We start from the raw sequence: 22,587 nt of genomic DNA on the forward strand, positions 1-22,587 counted from the left end.
GTTTTCCTTTGGATTAAATACAAAAAGTTAATTTAGAGCGATTTGCATTAAGTAGCGTTATTTAAGCGCTTGCTCGTTTTTTAATTATGTGATTAAATCCTCGTTTGTATACTACTGGATTCAAACTGGCTATAAAGGGGGTGGAGATGTGGCATGAAGTAATTATTTTGACCGCTAGGTGGCTGCCGTTTTTATATTGAACTTTTTTTGGATTATACACTGAACTTTTTGGGGGTTTTATATTGACTTTTTTTTGCTTTTTATATCAACTTTTTGTTTTTTATATTACACTCTTTTTGGTTTTTATATAAAACTTTTTTCAGTTGAATTTGTTTTTTATATATTCTTTTCTGTTTTATATAATGATATTTTGAAAATCATTATTATATTGAAAAAGTGGCGGTTTTGGGCTTCCATAAGTTGAGACCACGAAGCATATGCAAACAAAGTTTGAGAATATAAAGAAAACGGAACGATAACTCTTCTGAAAACGTGCGTGGCTGCACGAAAAAATTATGAAAAAAAACAAAACAACAAGAACAAATCAAATTACGAAAATGTGATCGTCTCGTGTGATGTGTCTGGTCTCTGGTGTCGTAGCTCTCCACTCGATGCTTTTTGGCGGGTAAATAAAACTAAGAATAGAAATGCAATGATTATATGGGAGCTTAAATAGTAAAGTTAAACCTGTTCAGGCTGTTCTAAATTTGTGAAATTTTAGTTCCAGTGTCTAGCACATGCAAGCCCATGCCTGTCGATGTATGGCATTTTCTTTGCACTATGTAACCCTTTTTCCATTTGTGCAGATTTGAGGCCATCGTAACAACACATCAAGTTCTGCTTGTGCTGAGTCTGTCATTAGTCTGTTTGTCTCACCTGTCATCACCAGATATCTCAGCATGATCTCAGCATCACCGCTTAGGTAATGTTTTTGGTTACTATTATTCCTGCATGATCTGCACCTGCTAGACATTTTACTGTTGCATTACCTGCATCAATGCAGTGTATTACATTGAAACCTTGAATTGACCCATTCATTAACAATTAGAGTTTACCCAGTGTTTCATTTTCAATTCTGACTTGTTGTGGTTTAAGTTGTTCTGTGAATATTTTTCGTAACCTATTTTTCTTTTTTTGTTTAGATACACAGCATCCCCATTGCATTGGAAAAACTACAGATGCCAATCGAGTTATGGATCACTTCTTTCCCCTTTCTTTCAATGTTCTCGTGTACGCCCATGCGAGTGTAGGTGTATTCACGAGGACACCCTTTTTACCCTATCCCGTCTGGTGTAATTGAAATCTTCAGCGAATGGATGGAGCAACTGACGTAGATGCCTGGCTGTATTTCCTAGTCATAAAGGTAGGACAAAATTGATCTCAATTTTTCCTTTTTGGCAATTTTTGGTGGCGTTCATTATAAATCGATCGTTAGTACCGGTTAGTACATACTACGTGGATTCGATGAGCTAGGCGGTTGACTGCAACTGTTTTCTCTCTCTGATTTGTTTTTTCTCAGCACTAAAAATCTCATGTGTCGACCGACTGTCGCAGACCAGGCCTGTTTTGGTACTTTAAAACTTTTTCTGTTGATTAAACCATCCCATTTGAAAATATTTGAACTTGAAACACTTGAAGCAAAGTGCAGCAAGACCATTTTTTGACCAAGAGCCTGGACCTGGAGCCACACAGGCACCTCCTCGTTAACGTGATGTAATAAAACTGGTTGCCGTTATATAGTCTTCCTATCCTACATGACTAGCATATATAGGTCTGTGTGCATTTCTTAGAGATGAATCAGATGATAATAGATTACGCCCAGGGCAATAGCCTACCATGTTCGAGATTCATTAATGAAGCACTGTGATTAAACTTGACGCGTTTGTAGAGGGCCCCAAGTTGGAAAAAGTTGAGCCTTTCCAGCAACCAGCTCACGTCGCCTTATTAGAATCAACTTTGGCCCTTTATCAGAATATAAAGTCTCAAATGTTTTCATTATTATTAGCCTTCTCCTTTTCGTTTATTTCGCATCGCCGATCGAAGCCAAGCGGTGAGACACACATCTTTGACGTTTTCATTTACAGCATCCATGTAGACCTGTGCACACACAGCAAAATGCTGTCTAGAAAATCGTCCCGTAAAGCTCCTTTTGGCGCCTTTGACAGCTCCTTTTTCTCTCTCTAGGCTGTGGATACTTTCTTGTGTCAACATGTTCAGCTGATTATGTTCGCCTGTGGAAGACAAGGAAAGATTCCGCTCGAGATGTCAAAGAAAAGAAAAGAAAAATGCGCTTGTGCTGTGACGATGATCGTTCAGCCGAAGCGGGAATTTTTGACGAGACAGATGTGACGTCAAACGTCGTGCGTTTCCAATTCTTTGCCAATCTAACCAGCCTGATTTGCTATATACTCTCCCACTCACTGTGTATATAACATGGCCAATCTCTATTACGGGATGTGTGTGTGTGTAATATCTAACATTTCTCCGTGTATATACACACACAGCTATATTATATAGAGGCTTGCAGTTCTTTTGTATACATAGTATAGGGAATAATGAATAGAATCGAGGATCCAATCTACACAAAATACAAAGGGAAATAGGCATGGGAAGATGTATCACGCGCACACGCGGCTCTTCCTTATGTTTATAAACTCTCTCTCCCTCTGTATGTGTGCGTGTAGCGGGGCGGCTTGCTAATGAGCTCTCTCGCTTGGCAAAAGTCTATTTTTATTTTGTGACTTTCTTATTATACCCAGCTCTGGTCTATACTTTTCTTTTGACTTTTTGGCCTATTCTATTATGGATAACGAGTCGCCCATTTGCTAAAACATGACGACGACTAAGAGCCCAGCAATTGAAATGAAACAAAACACTAATATCAAATCTGTTCCTGAAACAGCGCAGCAGAGCACATCAGAAATTCCGAATTTTTGTTTTTTTCTTATGAACACAACCTTGAATTTTCTCCACGCGTCGTCAAATATCGATCGCCAACGACGGGCGGGGGCCCGCCCGCCAATCTGTTATTAGCCTACATACGTAGTACATATAATAATAATGATTATTATTGTTGTTTCCAGTCGTCAAATGAATGTACGTAGTCGAGCGATGAGTAGCTTTCAGACATCTGCCATATTTCTATGTATCTCAATACGTTTGCCAAAAGGAGAGCAGACAAAAGGCCAATAGTTTCAGGAGTTGTGCATACACACATTTCCATTTGGAATTATCCCGATGGGCGAAAAAAGGGCCAATGCGACGACTTGTGTACAAGGACACTGTCGTCGGTGAATCCAACAGCAGCAGCAGCAACAATTCCCGTATTGTTGTTGGGCTTCAGTCGAGTATGTAGGTAGCGATAGACGAGACGTGGAAGCTTATAGACAGTCAGAGTTCCACTTGAATGGACCACTCGTCTTTGATTGGGACTCGGTCGTCGTCATATTTATTCACGGGATTAAAAATTGAACGAGAAGCGACACGCAGTGTGGGTTGCATGGAAAAGAGTAACGCGCTTCTGCCTCAGGTTGTGGTATGTACCCACGCGTTTGTATTTTGATGACTCGGCAAAAAGATGCGGAGGTCGCCACATTGAAACGGTGGACACAATTCTATTGATAGCGGAAACATAAAAAAGGGCAGCAGTCGATCCTGATGAGCAGTCTAGATATATGTGTACTGTTATTTATATAAGAAACCCAACCCACACGTTGATGGCCGGACTATAACCGTCCATCTCTTTGGCTGGGAAGACGTAGGTGGACGACTAAAGAGATTTATATGTGTGTGTAGGAGAAATATACTGTAGCCTTGGGTCACTATCTCTTCTAGATAATCATCTGATGGCCAACCTTTTGGAGAGAATATAAAAAAAGGAGGAGATCCTAATTTAGAGCGATTTGGCATCATCCATTTCCATTCTTCTCTCGGAAAGCGACTGAAAGTTCAAAGTTTCTCATTTCTCCCGAATTTATAGAACCGGAGACAACAAGGAAGTAGAAAATCCTTCCGTGAAGTATATAATAAATACGCTGGATATCGAATATCATCCGCCGTTGCGTATAATTATTATTCTGAAAAGACACGCGAGTCTCTGTCGTCGGATATATCTCTACTAAAACCAGTTAAAGATCCTCGTGCAACTATATAAAAGAGAGAGCAACGAATGTCATTAGATCTACTATGTGTCTATATATTATTTCTGTGTGTGTGCAGCAGTCGCGTAGGACTGAAATTGTGTCCGTCTCTTAATGTTTCTTCCGCCATCGTCCGACGGAGCAGCCCAGCATCAGTGCAGGCAATCCAATTCCTTTATACATCTTTCTCGGTAAAACTGCTGCATAAAGATCCTATCCATCCGGCCCGATCGATCCCGGTCGAACCCCCCCACTCCATATGTGCCATATTCCGCTTCCACCCATTCATCCGCATCTGCTTCGACTCTCATTTTCACATCCGGCTATTCACTATTATTTACACAGGCGTAAAAGTCTGATGAACTGCACGTTTGACCGATGACCAGTTCATTCATTCAGAGACGAATTGAATTATTAATAACCCGCTAATGGCATTATATTAGACTCTATTGTCTTAGATTGTTCGCCGGCTCCATCTCTGAGCTTTAGCGGGCATCCAGTTGTGACGGATGGATTCCAAATATTTTAGTTTCAGTCTGTACATATACCCAACGCCTGATGAAAAATCGGCAGCAACGGCTCCCGATGAATTCAACGGCGCCTATAACCTTAATGAATTACAATCAAAAGGGCCTTTTTTCTTCTTTTCTCTAAATGAGGACAATCAAGTCTGTGCGGAATATGTAGAACTCTTTAAGCCGATGACGTCCGCGTCCTTCACGAAGGTGATGGGGATGTCGTGCCAAAAATTTGAGTTTGCTGGTTTGACTGCGCGGACGGACGCCAATAAATAATTGAGCACGTGTTTCGATCGCTTCTATATATACAAAAGTTGAGTTTGAATTGACAATCCTGTTATTCTGGCGGTGGGAAATGTTTTTGCCATATTGATTTGTACCGGCATTTCCACGGCAGTTGCCAATCCAGCACGTCGTCGGCTATATACCTGCCGGCTAGAAATCATTAATGAAGGCCCTGTTATCGACTTTGATTTCACAGTATAGTAAGATGTGAGAATCTCATTAGACTAATTATGCTGCTGATGCACGGGTGCCCTTTTAACTAACGATTTCGTTATTCCCCTACGCTCCGGTCAGTTGATGCGTTAGACGGTCGCAGCAGATTCAACGAGGAAAACGGATGGCCGAGGAATTTATTTGACTTTAAATCAATTCCTATCTATCGATTTCCCATAGGCTGAAATCCTGCCAGACATGTAATAGTTGGATAGGCTCGAAGCTCAATCGATATAGTCGTTCTAAAGCCATATGGCCATCCAATCAGCAAGAAACTTGGAATAAAAGTTGAGAGTTATAAACCGACACTTGATGTATTAGCCGTTGTCCAATTGACGTCAAAGGGTTTGCCAGAAAAAAAGAGATATAGTACATCATTGAACGCGAATGTCTTCCGGCTGCTGTGATTCTGAATCCAGGAACAATTTTTCAGATTCTCCACGGAAATTTTGGGTTTGCCAGCAAACCATCGAAGGCATCACTTTCGATTGTTTTGTTGTTTTTTTTTAAAAAAAGATAAGAATGTTGAGTCTATGCATTTTCCGCCGCCACGTTAACTCTTCAACAAATAAGCAATTTAGTAATTAATGTGTACACTTTAGATTTATTAGTTGGATGGCAAGAAGCGACCACAGCTGCTGCTGAAGGAGCGCCGCTATTATGCGCCGGAGACGTCCAATATCCTCGACGTACATACTAAATCAGCTGCACTATTAATGTAAACGAATGTTTCTTAAAATAGCTCGGTAAATCATTTTTTGTGTGTGTTTACTTTTATAAGCTAAAAATAATTTTCGTCCTAATTATTATGATTCTTGGAATTTTCATCATTTTAAAAATTCCGGTCCCGTGTACACGATGATATAAGCCAACCAGCAGAATAAAGTGATGGCGTTAATAATTCTTTGGCGGATTTATTTTTGGCAAGTGTTGCCATAGCGACGCAATAAAGTTAATTGCCCGTGCATGATGTTGATGTCTATACGTGAGACGTCTGGCATGATGGAATGTGTACATACGCAGCACGCCAAGTTGTTGTAGTAGTCGGCAACACGACACTATAGCGACAGCACAGTGCGTGTTCGCCAAAACTCAATCCGACCCGCTGGCCAACAACAAATCAATGAATAAGGCGGCGACAGTTTGTTCCGCTGTGTATTGGTTATGCAACTCCATCATGCATATCAATATACATAGTAGATATGTATTGGCATCTAACTATTAGACGCTGCTGTAATATAACGCTGGCAGCTGGATCGGCTTAATAATTTGATTCTTTTTTTTTTTCTTTCTAGCGGCGGCCAATCGATCTAAATCAGTCGAAATCAATCTTCTTCTTCTCCTTCTCGGCCCGTCTTATTCCACTTTTCGGCTGGATGGCTGGCCGGCCTGACAATGAAACGGGATTCAGCGACGCGTAGTGCGTGTGCCGTCGCCCAGTGCTGCTGGCCCATTGTATTGCCCGCGAGCTGCACATCTTGTGTCGTGCAGTGAAATTCGATCATCAAGTCGACAGTGAGAAGTGAATGGGAATCGAAGAAAGAAGAAGAAGAAAATGGCCAGCAAAGAGGACGGAAAGGAATAAAGAAAAAGACGAAAAGGATATTTACTGCGTGCAGAGCAAAGAGATGATGTCATTATCCATAAAAAGAGAGAGAGAAATAAGAGCCAAGTTGCAAAGAAAAATCCCGAAATGAATTGAATTTCTTCCACTCAGCTTTGGAGGTGTGTCCATGTGGACAAAGCCAATCGGCCGATATCAGCAATCGCGAAAAACGGAAGCAGCAAAAGGCGTTTAATAGCGCACACGCCGCCAATTGCGGATCTAACGACATTAACTCCCAGCATCAGCCAGTTAAAATCTGATGCAATCAGCAAAATGTAGAATCCCTACACTACTGTGCATGTATCTGTGATGTTACATCTTTCCTGACGTGGACGCGACGGCGACGATCGCGCATATCCGCTGGATATATTCCGGACTGTGAAAAAGGGGGTGGGGGGAAGGGGGGAGAGAGGAAAGGGCTTGGATCTTGCGCTCCTGTGGTGTGGCCGGAATAAATACAACACAAAGTGCTCCTCTAGCTCCTCTACTAGATATATATAAAAGACGGTCCGTCACGCGACAGCCTTTAGTCGGCCACCGCTGCTCCCCAAGTAAGAAACTATACAGCCCGTGTCGCACATCCCATCCAGCGCCGATCCGCAGTGCTGGTCTATATTCGTCACCCAAAAGTTGTTTGATCCGCAACAAATAAAACAGTGCGCGCCGTGGTGAATGGGCCAGCCATCAAGTGATGGTCCATGTTCGTGTGCCAGCAGCAGCAGAAGCTTTTGTCTTGTGATTTATTAGCCGTCACATCGATTGCGTCATTCACAATTCGCGTTGTGTGCTGAGACGACGAGAAGGGGCCGCCAGCCCAACTTTTTTTCGACCAAAGTTTTCCCCTTTTATTCCGACCGAGTGAGCGGCGAAGAAATCAAATCACCGTCCAGGTTGTTGACCACATTTCCTGGGGCACGGCCACTGTGTGTTGATTGCCCATCGGACGTTGTGGCGCAATCGGAAAGAAAAAGACAAAACCAATAAGACTGTGTAGATATAATCTAACACAGGAGCGTGATACAAGCTTGAGCTGTCATGTGAAAATGACGGCGACCGCCATTGTGATTGATGCCCAGAGCGGATGGATTATTTCCACCTTGTTCTTAAAATACTATTTGGCGGATCGCTCGGTTAATATTGCCTCCGACCGGATGCTTTGCGGATCGCTGACAATCGCGACGGACATCCGAGAGTCTCGAAGCTGGCCCGTCAGCCATTGCCACTGCCCGTTGGCCGCCTCGTCGATATTTGAATAAGATGGCCAACATCAGCAATAACGAGTCCAACGAGACTGCTGATGCTGTCCGGCTGCTCGGATTTGTCATGGACATGTTCAATGAACAACAGCAACAATGGCGGGAGCATCAAAGTGATTGGTTGGCCAACAACCGATCGACAGACGTCGATCAAGTGCAAGTCGGTGACGCAACAACAACATCAACAGACCGGACGATCGAAGAGTTGCAGCTCCTGATGCCCGTCTGGGCCTACCAGTCGGCCGCCGCCTATTTGATCTTCATCAGCGTCCTTGGTCTCTTCATGAACATTGTCGTCGTCCTAGTCATCGTCAGTGATCCACAGGTATTTTTAAATGGTCATCGGATATAGTATTTGCTGTCAGTCTTCTCTCAACGGCTATGATGGCCGTCCGTTCTCTTAATAGTCTCAGATTGTTTTGTGTTCATTTCGTCACCGACGGTGGGTTTTGGAATAATTCAAATGTCTCGGCAGCACAGAGGATTAAACGGCGACACGCGCAGATGATGGAAAGCGAGACGAGATATGAATAGCTGCAGGTGGGCAGATTCTGCCCATTTCGGTGTGTGTGGTGCAATATGTACGAATAATGGGCGCGGCGAAGAATGAATGACAAGTGACGGCAGCAGTGTTATTATACAAAAAGTAGGCAGCCAAGGAATAATGAAACGATCTAATTATTAATAACCGACTATGCATAGTTGAAATAGCGTGAAATAGTTTTATTTTATTTATAGCACACGTCTAGCCGGCAGCAGCAGTTGATATTAGCCATAATGAATACCTAGACATCATCAAGGAAAAGAAAGAACTGAAATTAGAAAGAATATTAACCGGATATACCTATTTAATAACCAAACGAATTTTCAAGCAGAATGATGGCGGATTAATTAAATTTTTTCTTTTTTTTTTTTGTTGTAGATCGGAAGTCTTGAAAATAAGTCTGAAATGTTGACAGATTCGTTGTTCTCATCATTCTCGTCTTAATTCCTTTTGTGTTGTGTTTGCCGGTTGCATTTGATTCTATAAGGGAATCCGTCCGTCATTTGATCCAAATGAATAAAGATGGCCATTTTGATGCAGCTGTCCAGTTGCCACTGTTTGTTACAGCACTCAGAAGGACGCAACTATGTAGGGACGACGGACCGGCAGCAGAAAGTTTGAGTGCCAGGAGCTCTCATATGGTGGCTGAACTCGGCCAATAAGGCCATGAGCTTTTGCTCTCGTTTTTTCCTCACTAGATTATTCGCCGCTTGAAATTTTGTCTCTCCATCGGTGGACCGAATTTCCCATTCCAGTTGCGTCATCCATGAAATAATGACCCGTGTTTTTTTTATTTATTTATTTATTTGTAAGGCCTTATATTACTGCTGGGAAATGGATGGACTATGTGATGTGCATTTCTTATGTCGGTGGAGCCTTTTTTTCTGTTGAGTGCGCGGCAGTTACCAACATTTATCGAATTCTTTTCGGGTTTGCCCAGCCGGTTCTCCTGATGATTTATTCGTATTTTTTCTTCGGAATTGCAGAGAATGACGCCCTTGAATTGGATGCTCCTCAATTTGGCCTGCTCCGACGGAACCATCGCCGGATTCGGGTAAAATTTTGTTATCATTTTGAATGGGCACTTGACGAACCTAACCTTTACGTAATCACAGGACGACGATATCGACGGCTGCAGCTTTTAAATTCGGTTGGCCTTTCAGCGATGAATTGTGTGTCGCCTACGCCATGATTATGTCCACTGCAGGTGCGTTTTTCATTTTTAATTTAAACACAGTAATTTTAAAATGTTATATCATGTCTGGATGACGATGGGTGGATGTTGGACATGTATAGGAATTGGATCGATCACGACATTGACGGCGCTGGCCTTGTGGCGATGTCAACTGGTCGTGTACTGCCCGGCCAAGCGGAGCGGGGCCTTCGCCAATCACCACAGCGGCGGCGGTGGCGGCGGCAGCGCCAAACTGGGCCGAGTCCAGGCTGCCGTTTTGCTGACTCTCATCTGGGCTTATTCGTTGGCCGTCACTTGCCCGCCGCTGTTCGGATGGGGACGCTACGACCGAGAAGCCGCCCACATCAGGTATGAAATAACCAACACATTGAATGGATCCTATTCATTAGTCCATTTAGACTTAATGGAAACGTAGAGATGAGCACTGCCAAGCGACGGGCCAATATATGCCGGCATCATCCTCTTTGCAAGATTGCAGAGGTTATCGACCGCGGTAGAGAGAAGATCATTATTCACGAAACGTAGAGCCTAGCGCAATTTTATTGCGTCAGAGTCGTACGTGCGCGAGGAATGTTATCACATTTCCGGTCGGGTTCGGGAGTCTAAGGCGAATAAGTCGGAAAGTAATTGCTGCAGTCCGTCTTTTCTCAATCCATCCTTCAGTCCCTCATCAGCGGAAAGAAAAGATATGGATACGCAGAAATGGCGGAGAAGAAAAGTTTTTCGACATTTAGGGGGTTTTATTTTATTTTTTTTTTTTTTTTTTTTTTTTTGTTCCACCGGCCCAGCAAAATTCTAAAAAGCGGACGAAGCCGAAATGCTTTTCCTATTAACAACTTTCCCTTTTGCTGTATGGAAGAGCAATCCGAGATATGGCCGGCGGAGCCCATCATTTGCTTCCAGTTCGTCAAAATCTAAACGCACATATCACTACATCTCATATCACAACATAATATGTATTATGGAATAGGGGGTAGGACAATATAGTATAATAATAATAATAGGCGCTCCTCTTATTCCTCTAACGTATTGATTTCGTTCTACTTGAACTGCTGCTGCACAGCCAGCCAAAAGACCCGCCGGGTAATTACACGACAGTCCCTCCCTTGTTGGCTGTCATTTTAGACGATAATCATTCACGTTGAAACAGCTCGTTCAATCGACTTAGATTCTGCTGTGTATGGGCCTATTGAGGCACATGCTTGTACAGCAGTGCCGGGGATTATTATTAGAGACTGACTGACGTTATTACAGCGCACTCGAAACGGAAGCGTCAAATACTTACGCTCGAGTCGGAGAACTTATGCTGGATGCCATTCTCTCTCTAAATCGATTTTTTGCGTTTCATGCCATTCAAAATTGCTCGTTTTGAATGCTCAGTTGCTCGGTCAACTGGGAGTCCAAGATGGCCAACAACCGATCGTACATCCTCTACATGTTCGCCTTTGGATTATTCGTCCCCCTGGTCGTCATCATTTCCTCTTACGTCAGCATCTTACGTGTAGTCAAAAAGGTAATTGTTTCCGACACCTCAGCACCTGGATCGATTCATCTGCTGACGTCATAATTTGATTAAGTTAAGCAATTTGATTTTTCCTCTATTCTTTTTTTGACCTACAGACGGGCAAGTTCAAGAGAACGACGTTACAGCAATCGACGCAACAGCAAAACGAGCAGAGGATAACGCCCGATCTCCAGGAAGTGAAGCAACAGAATCTGAACAACAACCAACAACCGACCAGGACGTCCAGTAAGAGTAACAGCGACGCGGCCGAGAAGCGAGTGACGGTGATGGTGGCCTGTATGGTCGGCGCCTTTATGGCCGCCTGGACTCCTTATTCCATTCTGGCCCTCTTCGAGACTTTCATCGGAGTTGCCGGCCATTCCGGCGGACCAGGCAGGAACATGTCGAACACGACGTTGAGCCTCGACGGCCAGCAGCAATTCAACGACAACCAGCCGACGACCAGCAATGAGGCAGACGACAGCCATTTCTTTTATTATTACGTCGGAACTATTTCGCCGGCATTCGCCACCATTCCGTCACTGTTCGCCAAAACATCCGCCGTCCTCAATCCGCTCATCTACGGACTACTCAACACTCAGGTGAGTTCTCCCATCGGTCCTAGACATACTATATTATCACATTGCAATTAATTGAATAATATTGGCTTGACAGTTCCGGTCGGCTTGGGATAAGTTTGTGATTCGGTTCCTGGGCCGAAGTCGACGTCGCTTCCGGTGTCAGCAGACCAGCCAGGGCCTGGACGAGTCTGGCAATCAAACGGAGCGTCGCCGCCTGCGCCGATTACTCGATTTCAGTTTCACGATGAAACAGTCTGTGACTGTCAACTTGCCCATGAGGGAAGTTGTCCCGCTGTCCAACAACGACTCGATCAATTCGACGGGCAACCAACAACAGAAATCGACTTCATTCAGAAACGTCAGAGGGGCTTCGGCCAATAGTCCGTTGACGTCAGTTCAAGCGGCGACCCAGTACCAATCGAACGGCGATCAGAATCGCAAGATATCATCCGACTGCGACTATTCCGCCAGACAGCCGAAATACAGGGAATCGGTCAACCCTTTCGTCGGGACTACTGCGACGTCGGGACTAACGAATTCAAAATTCCCGCCGGGTAAAAAATCGTCCAAGAATTCTCACCGCAATTCCAGGCAACAGCAGCCACAGTCTGAGCAGCCCGTCAAGTTGGTGGTCGTCCGTTTGCTGTCCGACTCGACCAGCTGTTGCTACACCACCGAAGAAACGTCAGTCAGTCTGAATAGTCCGGCCATCGGCCGCTCGCCATCCAGCAAGAGCCAAGCCAATAAAGCAAACAGTTTGCCCAGGCCCAATCGTCAGGTGGAATAAAGATGGTACTTGGCTATATGTATCATCATTTCCTATATAGATAATATTTGGCCGTGTATTATTACGGAGATGAATGGCCGGGATTGAATTGTCTGTAATTTCTATGATGAATTAGCTCATCTTTGTTATTTATTGCATCCCCCTATTTATAATCTGTTCCTGGGTACGATGGGTCGGACGTTCGTTTCCAATCGACTGCTGCTGCCATCAGTTCCTTTTATTATCTCGTGATATGTCGTCTGTTGCAATCGGCAATCAATGTTGTTTTTTGTTTAGTTTAGTTTTTTGTTTCTTTTCTTTCAGCAGTCGCAGTTGATCTTGTTTTCCAGGAAAAAGGAATTGAAAAGGAAATATCCGTTTGATATATTCCATCCAGGCGGAGTTTGTTCCGCTCGCTCGATTGATTCCCAACGACACATGAATTCCAGATTTGATATTATAAGCTGATTTCTTTTTTTTTTTTTTTTTTTTCGATTGGATAATCGAGACTTGATTTAGTATACGATACTGTACATTACAGCATACATATAGGTGTAGTATTATCTTGTTCGCATTTCTAGACTGCATATGAATTCATTTATCACTGTTTATTATGTCACTTGCGTCACTGTTATGTGCGTCGATATTAGTCAACCATATTTGCATACATCAATTACGTATATATTTAGTCAAACAAATTATCAATTTTAAAAAGACTTTCCATCACTATCTCACCTGCCCCACTTATGATGTCACAGGGTCCGTCGTCTCTTTCAAATGCTGGTGATAAATTTTTATCGTATCTACCCGAATTTCGATACATTTTCTGAATGTGTAATAATAATTAACTTATTCGTTTTCGTAAATGATATATAGGTAAGCGACGATATGTATAAAACAAGAAATGCGCTGTCATCAATAAATGAATGGCAACAATACATTCCATCCAATCCAATTGCGCCCAATTCTCTGCAGTACAGCATAGATAGACGACCGTACGTACGTAATAGCATACAGCACATTGAATTCGACCAGAAATGAAGCGAAATCAAATTCTGGAGAATAAACGAGATGCGCATCGAAGTGAATCCGATTCAAAAGTCGACGGTTGTGTACGTGCATTGTTGCCATGTGTATGCCGCGGCAATATCTCGAAAATGAAATGAAAAGAACTGCAGCAAGCGCGTTCGTTCAGGCCCAGCATGGCTGAGGCTGACAAAGTTGCCTTCCAAAGATGAAGAATTTCGCAATATGCATATCTCCCACTATAGGACGGATGGAAAATAAGAAAGTCCCGCCACACTGCGCCAACTGGAAATGCAAAATAAATCAAACGATTCATATATTGAAAAAGGCCAAATAAAATCAAAACTTTGGACAGAGCGATGATCAAATATATATTGTATGATACATCTGACATTTAACAACGTCAATAAACTAAAATGTCAAGGCCCCCAAATCCTCAAGTGTCCCAGAGATAATAATATGGAAACGCGGGGCTCAAATCCGCCGGAAAGTTCTACGCGGGTGTGTTGCCGCTGGCGACGTGTTTTCTGTTGCCAACTAGACGACGACGACGAGTCTTTTAAATGATGGATCGATTTGGCCTATTCTGTCGAGCTCTATATACGTGCAGGACTGCGGTATTGAATTCCCAGTTATGCGTTACATTCTACCTAAAAATATCACATTTCTCTCTGCGTTGTAATTTTGCGGCTTTGCGAACAAATTATTCCGGATGCGCAGAATATATCTTTTTGAGTGCGTCATTTATCAATTTATATCTACAAACGTACTGTAAATAGTAGTTGCTGGGATATACAGTCTGTGATGGCTCGATCCGCTTTTCGTATCGATTCTTTTCCGCGTGTACGGTACCTATACCGTGCGTGTTATGTATACCTAACTATAAATCTCTCCTCGTTCATTCACGTCCATTAACCCGTGAAACATGCGGGGCGGGGGCGCTGATCGATGGCCGCCAAAACATTTTGTGACTTTGTATTTTATTTTATTTTTGGTTTTCTCTGTAGCTGAACTTTAATCTTTCCCTTGGCTGCCAAGGGCGTCCTCTGGCGGGTTCCGGTCTAAAAGTTATTATATAATTTGTGCGAGTTTCGTGTAAATTTTAACTTTTATCTTGAGAGTGGTAGGGGGCTTAGTCAAACTTGTTGATTAGTTTTATGCTAAATAATAATCGCAATCCGCGCTTGCGATTATATCGAAATCATGCTTTGCAGCACTCATTAAAACAAGTTAGTGTCGTCTGCTTTCATTTTCTTTACAAGTTTCGAAACAGTTATTGAGATTGCAACTTTTTTGGAAACTCGTGTGGCTACCGACGAAGTGCAACAAATTATTAAAATGTGAGCATCGTGTGAACTGCAGCTTTTCACTTCATGCTGTTTAGTAGGTAGATAACAGTTAAGAACAAATGAAAGATATGGGAGTATGGTCTATAAACTGTATATATCTATAACTATATCGACCATGATCATGGGAGCTATGAAGAGTTGTTCCCAATTTGTGAAATGTTGGTGTATTGTGTAAGCCCCTGTCAATGCATTATTGCAGTTTGTTTGCAATGTAACCTTTTCCTTTGTGCAGATTTGAGGCCTGAACCTACCATCGTAACAACAAGATATGCCAGTCTTGCATGTGTTTGTCATTGACCAGTCATCAACATCAATCTCAGTATCATTGTCAGGGCCTAATGATTTTCGTTACTTTTATTAATCTGTGACCAGCTAGATATTTTAATGATGCATGATTTGCATGAATGCAGTATGGTATTACATGTAATCGTCAACTTCTTATTTATTAACAACTATAGTTGACCCAGACATTGTCTCATTTTCAACTTTTCCTTAGTCTACTTGTTGTGTCAATATTTTTCGTAACCCAATTTTTATTTCTTATTTAGATAAGTATCATTCCTCTTGATTGGAGAAACAACCGATATGTCGATCGAGTTCTGGATCTCTTCTTCCCCTTTCTTTAAATGTCTTCCACCCATGTGAGTGTGGGTGTATTCACGAGGACCCCCTTTCCAATCCTACCTGGCGACGGTGGATTCAACTTTACTGTGGACTGGATGGAGCACTTGTGAATTTGTATTTCCCAGGCTTAAAGGTAGGACAAAGTGATCACTATTTAACTATTTGGTGGTGTTGATTGTCGATCGTTTTATAGTACGGAGTACGTTTATTCCTGAGCTAGGCCTTTTGACTGAAATAACTGTTTTCTCTTGCCGTTTTTGTCACTCATTATGGGTTCATTCAATAACTGATTCCTAGAAAGACTGCAGATCCAGTTTTGTACCTCACAACTTGGTTGAACTTACGTCAAGCAAAGCGCAACTAGAAAATTTTATGACCAATAGGGACTTCCCCGTTTCTCCATCACGCCAAGGACCTGAACTAAAAATAAAAAATCGAATGTCAAACACACAACATCAGACCGTACATTGATAGTTTGTCGTGATAGTCAAGGCGTTGCCATCGTGACTTTTCAAGATTTCCGTCAGAGTAAACATATAGGGGGGGATCTTTTTCATTGGATTGACTGTCGGAGATCACTAGGCTGTATATGTAACAATTTCTTCCCTGGCGTTGCCATACATGCCGAGCAGTGCCGAGTTCTTCATTCGTGAGGAACAGACGGGAGCACCGCACTGTACACACCCGATTCCCACAAGCATTTAACATCAGGGCGGTCTTACCCTTATATCTATTGGCGGCGTTGTCATGGCGACCGCTCCTCCCGAGTGTACACACACACACACACACACAAGAGAGTGGAACACCATCGCCGGCACATTAGAGAATAGTGTAGCCTTACCCGTTTCATAACTTTTTATTCCCTAAAGTGACGAAGGGAATCAACAATAAAGAATTTTCAATACAATTGCAAGTTATATACGATCAAGTCAATGCGCCAGTGTGTGTGTGTGACGTGCAATCAGCATTTTTCATTTTTGATCAGCGTCTGACGATCAATTCTCATCCGATTACCACCGAGTGATTTTTTTTTCGTTGCCCTGGGATTTTTTAGCCCGTCGTGTTGTTTTTTCTCTCTCTACTCGCCACTTGTGTGCCAGACAACGCAGCCCTGATGTGAGAAAGTATTATCGTTCGTTCGTTCGTGAGAAAAGAAGAGGACCACAACAGCAGTGACTATATAGCAATCTTTTCTCTCTCTCTCTCTCCCAGGAATCGCTGTATAAGCACCTTACACACACAACATTTCTCTTTCCTTCTTTGGCCACTTTTTTTGGGGGACTGCTCCTACCGGTCCCTCATCGTCGCCCACTGATCCTGACGTCGACTCTAGGCAGTTTCTCAAATATATCAGTCGCCTTCTCTCCCAGCATTTTGCCTTTTTTCTCCGAATTCCAATTTGTTGCCATGCAGCTTTTCATCTAGGCCGCCCATCCCATTTTCTATCCCTCGGCTGAGACCCCCGTGTCAAACGGATTCCCGATACAACTCGGGCAGTAACGACGACGACTTGATATCCCGATATTTTCTTGTCGGGAATCCGAAAGTGATAACCGAAAAAAAAAATCGATGGATTTATATCATCCAACCGCATAGATTGATAGTTGCTCGAATCAAAGCGATATTGCTCCTGTGTGTGTCATCCCGCTGGAGGGGCTTCAGTCGATCATCACAGTTGAGGTAATCGATTCCTTTTTTTTTTATAGGTTCTAGACGAGGCCAAACAGTCCGAAAGTTTTGTACCATAACTTTGTAATAAAACCAATCAGCCGCTGTTACACTAAAAGATGTCGCCGACCGTGCCGACGACGACCGACCCCCGTGATGACGAAGATAACGACGACGATCCTAGCTGGATTTTACTACGTCAGATGGACGTTCTCCATCGTCGTGTTGCCTTGTCGAATTTCGAGCCGACGACAGGAGTCGACCAATCAACAGGGCGGCAACAACATCAGGATCGACAAGTTCATCTCGGCTGGAGCTGCAGCAACCTACAGCAGGATCCTGTCGTCGAAGGGATGGCGGCTGCTGCCTACGCCGGCCTCGTGACGGTCCTGGGCAACAAAGGAAAAGAGGCCGAGAGCGGAGATTGTTGGTTAATGAGCCATCAGCAAAGCTCGTCATCGGGGCCGAAAGGGACGACGGATGACGGTGGTGGCGTTGGCAACCGAGACGAGGCGATTAAGACGGCCGACTTTTGGATCCATCAGCTCCGTTCCGTTTTGCACGAAACGCGCTCCAATCTCAATCTCATTGTCGCCTTTCATCAACGTCAACTGCAACAACAACAGGCCAAACAACCAGCAACAACACCAGCCGGTATGGAAAAACTCTTGGCATTCGTAAGGAAATGGCGGCCAGTTGCTAGGCGGCAACTAACAAAGTGAATAATAATGAAAAACAGTCAATTATAGAATAAAGCATCATTAATAAGCGGCCCATTCTTTTGTATAGAAAGATCTATCTGTCTCGACATTGATAGAAAAAGTTATTCAAGTTAATGGATAGATCTATCTAGCTATTCTGAGCTCCAAACAAATACATATATCCCAGGATGTATTGGGAATGAAAGCCAATCGGGATAGCGGAGCACAGCAATAACTTTTTTTTTCCGCTCCAGCTACCACACAGGAAGGGGAGGCGTCCACCAGCACCCCGATCCTTGTATTCCGCATGGGCGATTCTTCTCATCTCGGTAGTAAAAAAAGATTTAGAGAAGATAATAATAACCCGAGCTGAGCTGAGTTTAGAGGCGCCATTCTCACTTGACTGTATTATCATTTGCATACATCAAAGAGCCTTAATTCATCATTTAGAGCCAGCCCTGATTTTTATTAGGAGTTTTAAGTGAATGCAAGTCATTTTGAATGTCATGTGTCGTGTCTAACCATCATGTTAATTTGAAATATCCGCAATTTTACAGCGGCGCAGCTGGAACCATCAAGAGCGATAATCCGATCCAGCCAGTCTGACGTGGCAGTTCAAACCGAACTGATGAACAATCAGGAGCAGGAGACGGGCCAAACTGCTGCCGCCGCCCAGACGAAATCGAATTATTATCGGAAATCAGTTAGACGGGCAAGTGATGATCACGTAGCCGCCGGCTCTTTAATCGGGCAACTGTCACCGCCGCTTCACAATCCAGCGAATGCGAAGGCAACCTCATCCAGCAGGAGCAAAGTGTTGCCGGAATCTTTGGAAGCCGGCGACGGCGGATGTCATTTCATCCGGGCTGGCAACAGCTGTTGCGCATTGTCCACCCACTCTTGCCGTTTCCATTCATGCAGCTGCTGTTGCCGGGCGACTAATAGGCAAATCTTATCCAAACGGCCGTCGGATTCGAGTCGAACCAAGAGAACAAGGAGCCGGAAGAGACTGGACCAAGATGACAAAGAGTCGAATCGTCACGACAGCACGGCGGCGATTTTGCTATTGAACGAGGCCTGGCAGCTGGCCGGATTGCACACTCGCCAACGGATGTCCATTCTCAGTCGCCACTACCGAATTCTTTACCAAAGGCATCGGAGACTACGCCGGAAGCATGGCCAATTGCGCCGCATCTTCCAGCGCACCCGCCGTCGCACACTTTACGTCCAGCTCCAACTCCAGGTAAAGAGAGACCTTTATTTATTCATCTCGTCATTATCATTCTGGCCGCCGCCGCCGTCACCACCGCCACCTAAAATCCCCCGATGGATAATGTTTTATGCATTGAATATTTTGTCACGTCATTTTTTTTTCCTGATGCATCTGTCCGCCGAGTTCATTTTACTAGACACAAAATTGACTTCTTTTACATATTCAGATTTTTTATTTTCTTTAGAGAATGTAAATATTGGCCAGTGAGTATATTCTCGCTCGCTCGACTTTGATGCCTTTCCAAGTAGTTTGTTTATGCTTCCGGAAGGTTTTTTATTTATTTTTTTGTGACCCCACTTTACTTGTACCGACTAGTCTACTTCCTCGAGATACTGCACAAACACACGTGTGTTTATATCCGGAACATGTGTCAATATCCTCACTTTAAATGTGTCGACAGCCTGAACAAACAAACAACCGGCAACTTAATTCCTTTTAGATAGATTCGAGTCGGCTTACTACTATAGATGTATAGTGCCGTATTGTGAGTGCAGTGTTGTCGCTCAATAACACTTGAGTTACATAACCAGTGTCCCAACTCTTTTGTTATGTGATATACGTCAACGTCACTCGTGACGTAATATCCAATAAATAACCAACAGCCTCTCTCTGTCAAACAGTTGGTATGACATTTTGACTTTATTCATGTTTTGCGTGCATTGGCCCGGTTGGTGGCCCATATAGATTCTGTTGGAGTCGATCGGAAGTCAAGTGGACGACGTGGCCTCTGACTGGGTTGACCGTTTGAAAGGATTGGTGACGCTCCAGGCTGATGGACTGATGGGAGTACCACCTTCGTCCTCTTCTCCGGATGTGTCTTATTCGCCCCTCGCCAAGGATTCGACCGGACGGCAGCAGCAGTTCAGAGCCAACGATGAGAATTATTCCTTCAGTCTGTACCGATGGTACTCGTCCTTGTCTCTCAAGCTGAGCTGGCTGCAAACGTCGCATGGGACCGTCCTGGAAAATCTGCTCCTGTGGATCCCTCGCACGTGATGTCGACGATCTCGCACCTATCAATCTTTCATCCGACCAAAGAGGCTTCTTATTTATTTAACATTTTCGTCTGAGACGTGAGAACGTAGTTCTTGCAGACTATCAAGTTAAAAAACGTTGCCATTATCGCCATCCATCCCAGCAACTGCTGCGTCGAAAGAGTTGAGCCAAAAAAAGAGAAAAACAAAAGGGGGTGCTGTGCTGATTTATTTATTCTTTTGATAAATGTCTCGTTAGAATCTTATTGCACTCCCATTTCCTTTCTTCTCCGGTAACAAACATTTGAATATTCCGTCTAACGTGTGTCTCCTAGGAATTCCCCTACTCCTTCGTGCTGAAATTTCATTTCAAAAGCTTCTGGCGCACGATATTATTGGCGCCCAATGTAATTCAAATTTGAACTTACACACATCTAGTAACGTACAGATTTACTACGTATATGTCTATAGAGGAATATAAGACATTGTTTAACCCATTTCAACCGTCTCTTTTCTTTTAGACAATTGGACCCGTGTATACTGTGCAGCTCCAACATTATTGGCATTCGGTGACCCTGGTAGTGTACATATACGTCTACATAGTCTCTGTTGTTATGACTCACGTGTCTTTGAGACGAGAAACGACACACGACGAAAGATGGGAGAGAGAGCTTTGAGCTCTCTTTTGAATATTCCATTAGATTCTCTCCCGGCAACCTCGTCATCTTTTCAACAATTGGATCCAGCGCGGCGGCAGCAGCACACTGTTCGAGCTCACGTGCGTTCCTCATACTACAGCTGTCTTATATAACGGTGAATAGTCTTGCAAAAGTCTAATCAAGAAATCATATTACAGGATTTTCTAAAAGTAGATAGATCCTTGTGTCGTCAGGACACGTGAAGCTATTTGACGTACCGAAATCTCATTTTAAATTCTCGTGCCGCCGCATCGTGACGATAATCTTAAAGTGAAAAAAGAAAAATGGCGCTTGCTGAAAAAAGTATTACAAATTTTTTCACTCGACATCTAGTCCCTGGTGATCCCGCGGTCTAAAAAAGTACTTTTACACGCCCGCCCTGATTACATAAGCCGCCTGTATGTGGTATAGCTGCGGCAGTTGTTCCTCCATCCGACTTGTATACTTTAGGCCCCGCTCCCGAAAACAAAACACATATGTGAACTTGAAGTGCGTCTAGTGAGTAATAAGTTAGGAGGAGCGAATCCTTATATTGCCACTTTGGACTAGTAAAAACCTGTACCCAAAGTTAAAGTTTGCCTCCCCATAATAATTAGTATGTTTCGAGCAAAGTATTTCGTCAGAATCATTTTATTGCGAAAAATGTCCAGGCGCCAGTTTGATTGCAAAGTTCACGTGAAAGCTCCTTGATGTGGATACATTTGGCAACAGCCCATTCCATCGAGGTAGAGAGAGAGAGCTATTATTACCGACGAAAAAGCCTCTGGTCTGAAATGTGATTTGAAGATGAGATTTACTTATTTTTCTTCTTCTCTCCATAGCCCGAAACTCGATTTGAGATCCTCTTTGCGACTAGCCCCCAAAAAATGGAGAAAAGTAAAAGGCTTAAAGGAGCCAACTGTGAAAGTCTTGCCTGTTGTCACGTGTGCTGCAGATTGAAATGACGTGCCGAATAAGTTAGTAGGCCATGGCTGGCACTCCCGCCAAGGCACATGTCCAGGCTGCCTCCCTCTCCACTTTTCCTTGTTTCTATTTGGTTGCGCTGCGTACTGTGTATACGTGTGGCATCATCCTGTTGGCTGATCCCGTGAATAATGATGTGTCGAGGGGGTCCCGTGTCAAGGCCGCCACTGCACCAATTTATTTGCCGAACAACAACAAAAAATACGATCGATCGGGCAGACGGCCCTGCACACACACACATGTCGATCCACCCAATAAATAGAGTAGATATCTCTCTCGAGAATATTTATTTTTCCTCTTCGTCTATTATATTCGTGCAAACTCTCCGGCCCAGGGAAAGAAAAAGAAATAGACAACAAACGAAAAAGCAAACATTCTTTGACAGCCGGGCTCCCCCAAGCTTAGACGAGTTGCACTTGAATCGACTTTTCTGCGAGTCGTCTTTAATGATGAGACCCGGCCCCACAGCCATATTGGTTGCTTCTTGATTGTTGAACAAGTAACTAAAGAGAGAGAAAAGAACTCGGAAGACGAGAGCCGTATTTCCATTTTTTTTTTAATTGAAATTTTTTCCAAGAACTCGCAAGGCGCACAATTTCTTTCTAGTCGACTTCTATCGACATCTTTCCTGTAATTCACTTCTGTTTTCCGGAATCCTTAAACTCTTTTATTTCCTTTTTTTTTCCCGTGGTGAAACTTTTCTT

General features: G+C 43.5%; 2 protein-coding genes across 3 annotated transcripts; both read left to right on the forward strand.

Moving 5' to 3' along the window:
* The first annotated feature begins 6,454 nt into the window (after window positions 1-6,454).
* On the forward strand, window positions 6,455-13,560 carry LOC124199658 (opsin-3-like). The gene is made up of 7 exons (XM_046595577.1): window positions 6,455-8,342; window positions 9,548-9,615; window positions 9,677-9,768; window positions 9,858-10,104; window positions 11,137-11,269; window positions 11,377-11,862; window positions 11,936-13,560. Exons 1-7 carry the CDS (start codon window positions 8,019-8,021, stop codon window positions 12,626-12,628), a joined length of 2,043 nt encoding a protein of 680 aa, XP_046451533.1. The 5' UTR covers window positions 6,455-8,018; the 3' UTR covers window positions 12,629-13,560.
* A 1,335-nt stretch (window positions 13,561-14,895) lies between these two features.
* LOC124200321 lies at window positions 14,896-21,668 on the forward strand. 2 transcript variants are annotated; one of them, XR_006877263.1, is made up of 6 exons: window positions 14,896-15,020; window positions 15,215-15,739; window positions 17,313-17,928; window positions 18,533-19,218; window positions 19,933-21,035; window positions 21,095-21,668. XR_006877263.1 is itself a non-coding variant. In XM_046596522.1 (5 exons), exons 3-5 carry the CDS (start codon window positions 17,394-17,396, stop codon window positions 20,242-20,244), a joined length of 1,533 nt encoding a protein of 510 aa, XP_046452478.1. In that variant the 5' UTR covers window positions 14,896-15,020; window positions 15,215-15,739; window positions 17,313-17,393; the 3' UTR covers window positions 20,245-21,668. The 2 variants fall into 2 exon arrangements, 1 of the variants encoding a protein (XP_046452478.1); XM_046596522.1 differs by having other exon boundaries at window positions 19,933-21,668.
* The last annotated feature ends 919 nt before the right edge of the window (window positions 21,669-22,587 follow it).

The sequence above is a fragment of the Daphnia pulex genome, chromosome 8 (assembly GCF_021134715.1).
Source record: "Daphnia pulex isolate KAP4 chromosome 8, ASM2113471v1".
Taxonomy (NCBI): Eukaryota; Metazoa; Arthropoda; class Branchiopoda; order Diplostraca; family Daphniidae; genus Daphnia; species Daphnia pulex.

Bases quoted from the DNA above. Each gene is read 5' to 3' on its own strand.
- LOC124199658 (XM_046595577.1), top strand. From the start codon at position 8,019: ATGGCCAACATCAGCAATAACGAGTCCAACGAGACTGCTGATGCTGTC. The intron at 9,769-9,857 runs GTGCGTTTTTCA...GGACATGTATAG, and splicing joins CATGATTATGTCCACTGCAG to GAATTGGATCGATCACGACA. The intron at 11,270-11,376 runs GTAATTGTTTCC...TTTGACCTACAG, and splicing joins TCTTACGTGTAGTCAAAAAG to ACGGGCAAGTTCAAGAGAAC.
- LOC124200321 (XM_046596522.1), top strand. From the start codon at position 17,394: ATGTCGCCGACCGTGCCGACGACGACCGACCCCCGTGATGACGAAGAT. The intron at 17,929-18,532 runs GTATGGAAAAAC...GCAATTTTACAG, and splicing joins ACCAGCAACAACACCAGCCG to CGGCGCAGCTGGAACCATCA. The intron at 19,219-19,932 runs GTAAAGAGAGAC...TGGCCCATATAG, and splicing joins ACGTCCAGCTCCAACTCCAG to ATTCTGTTGGAGTCGATCGG.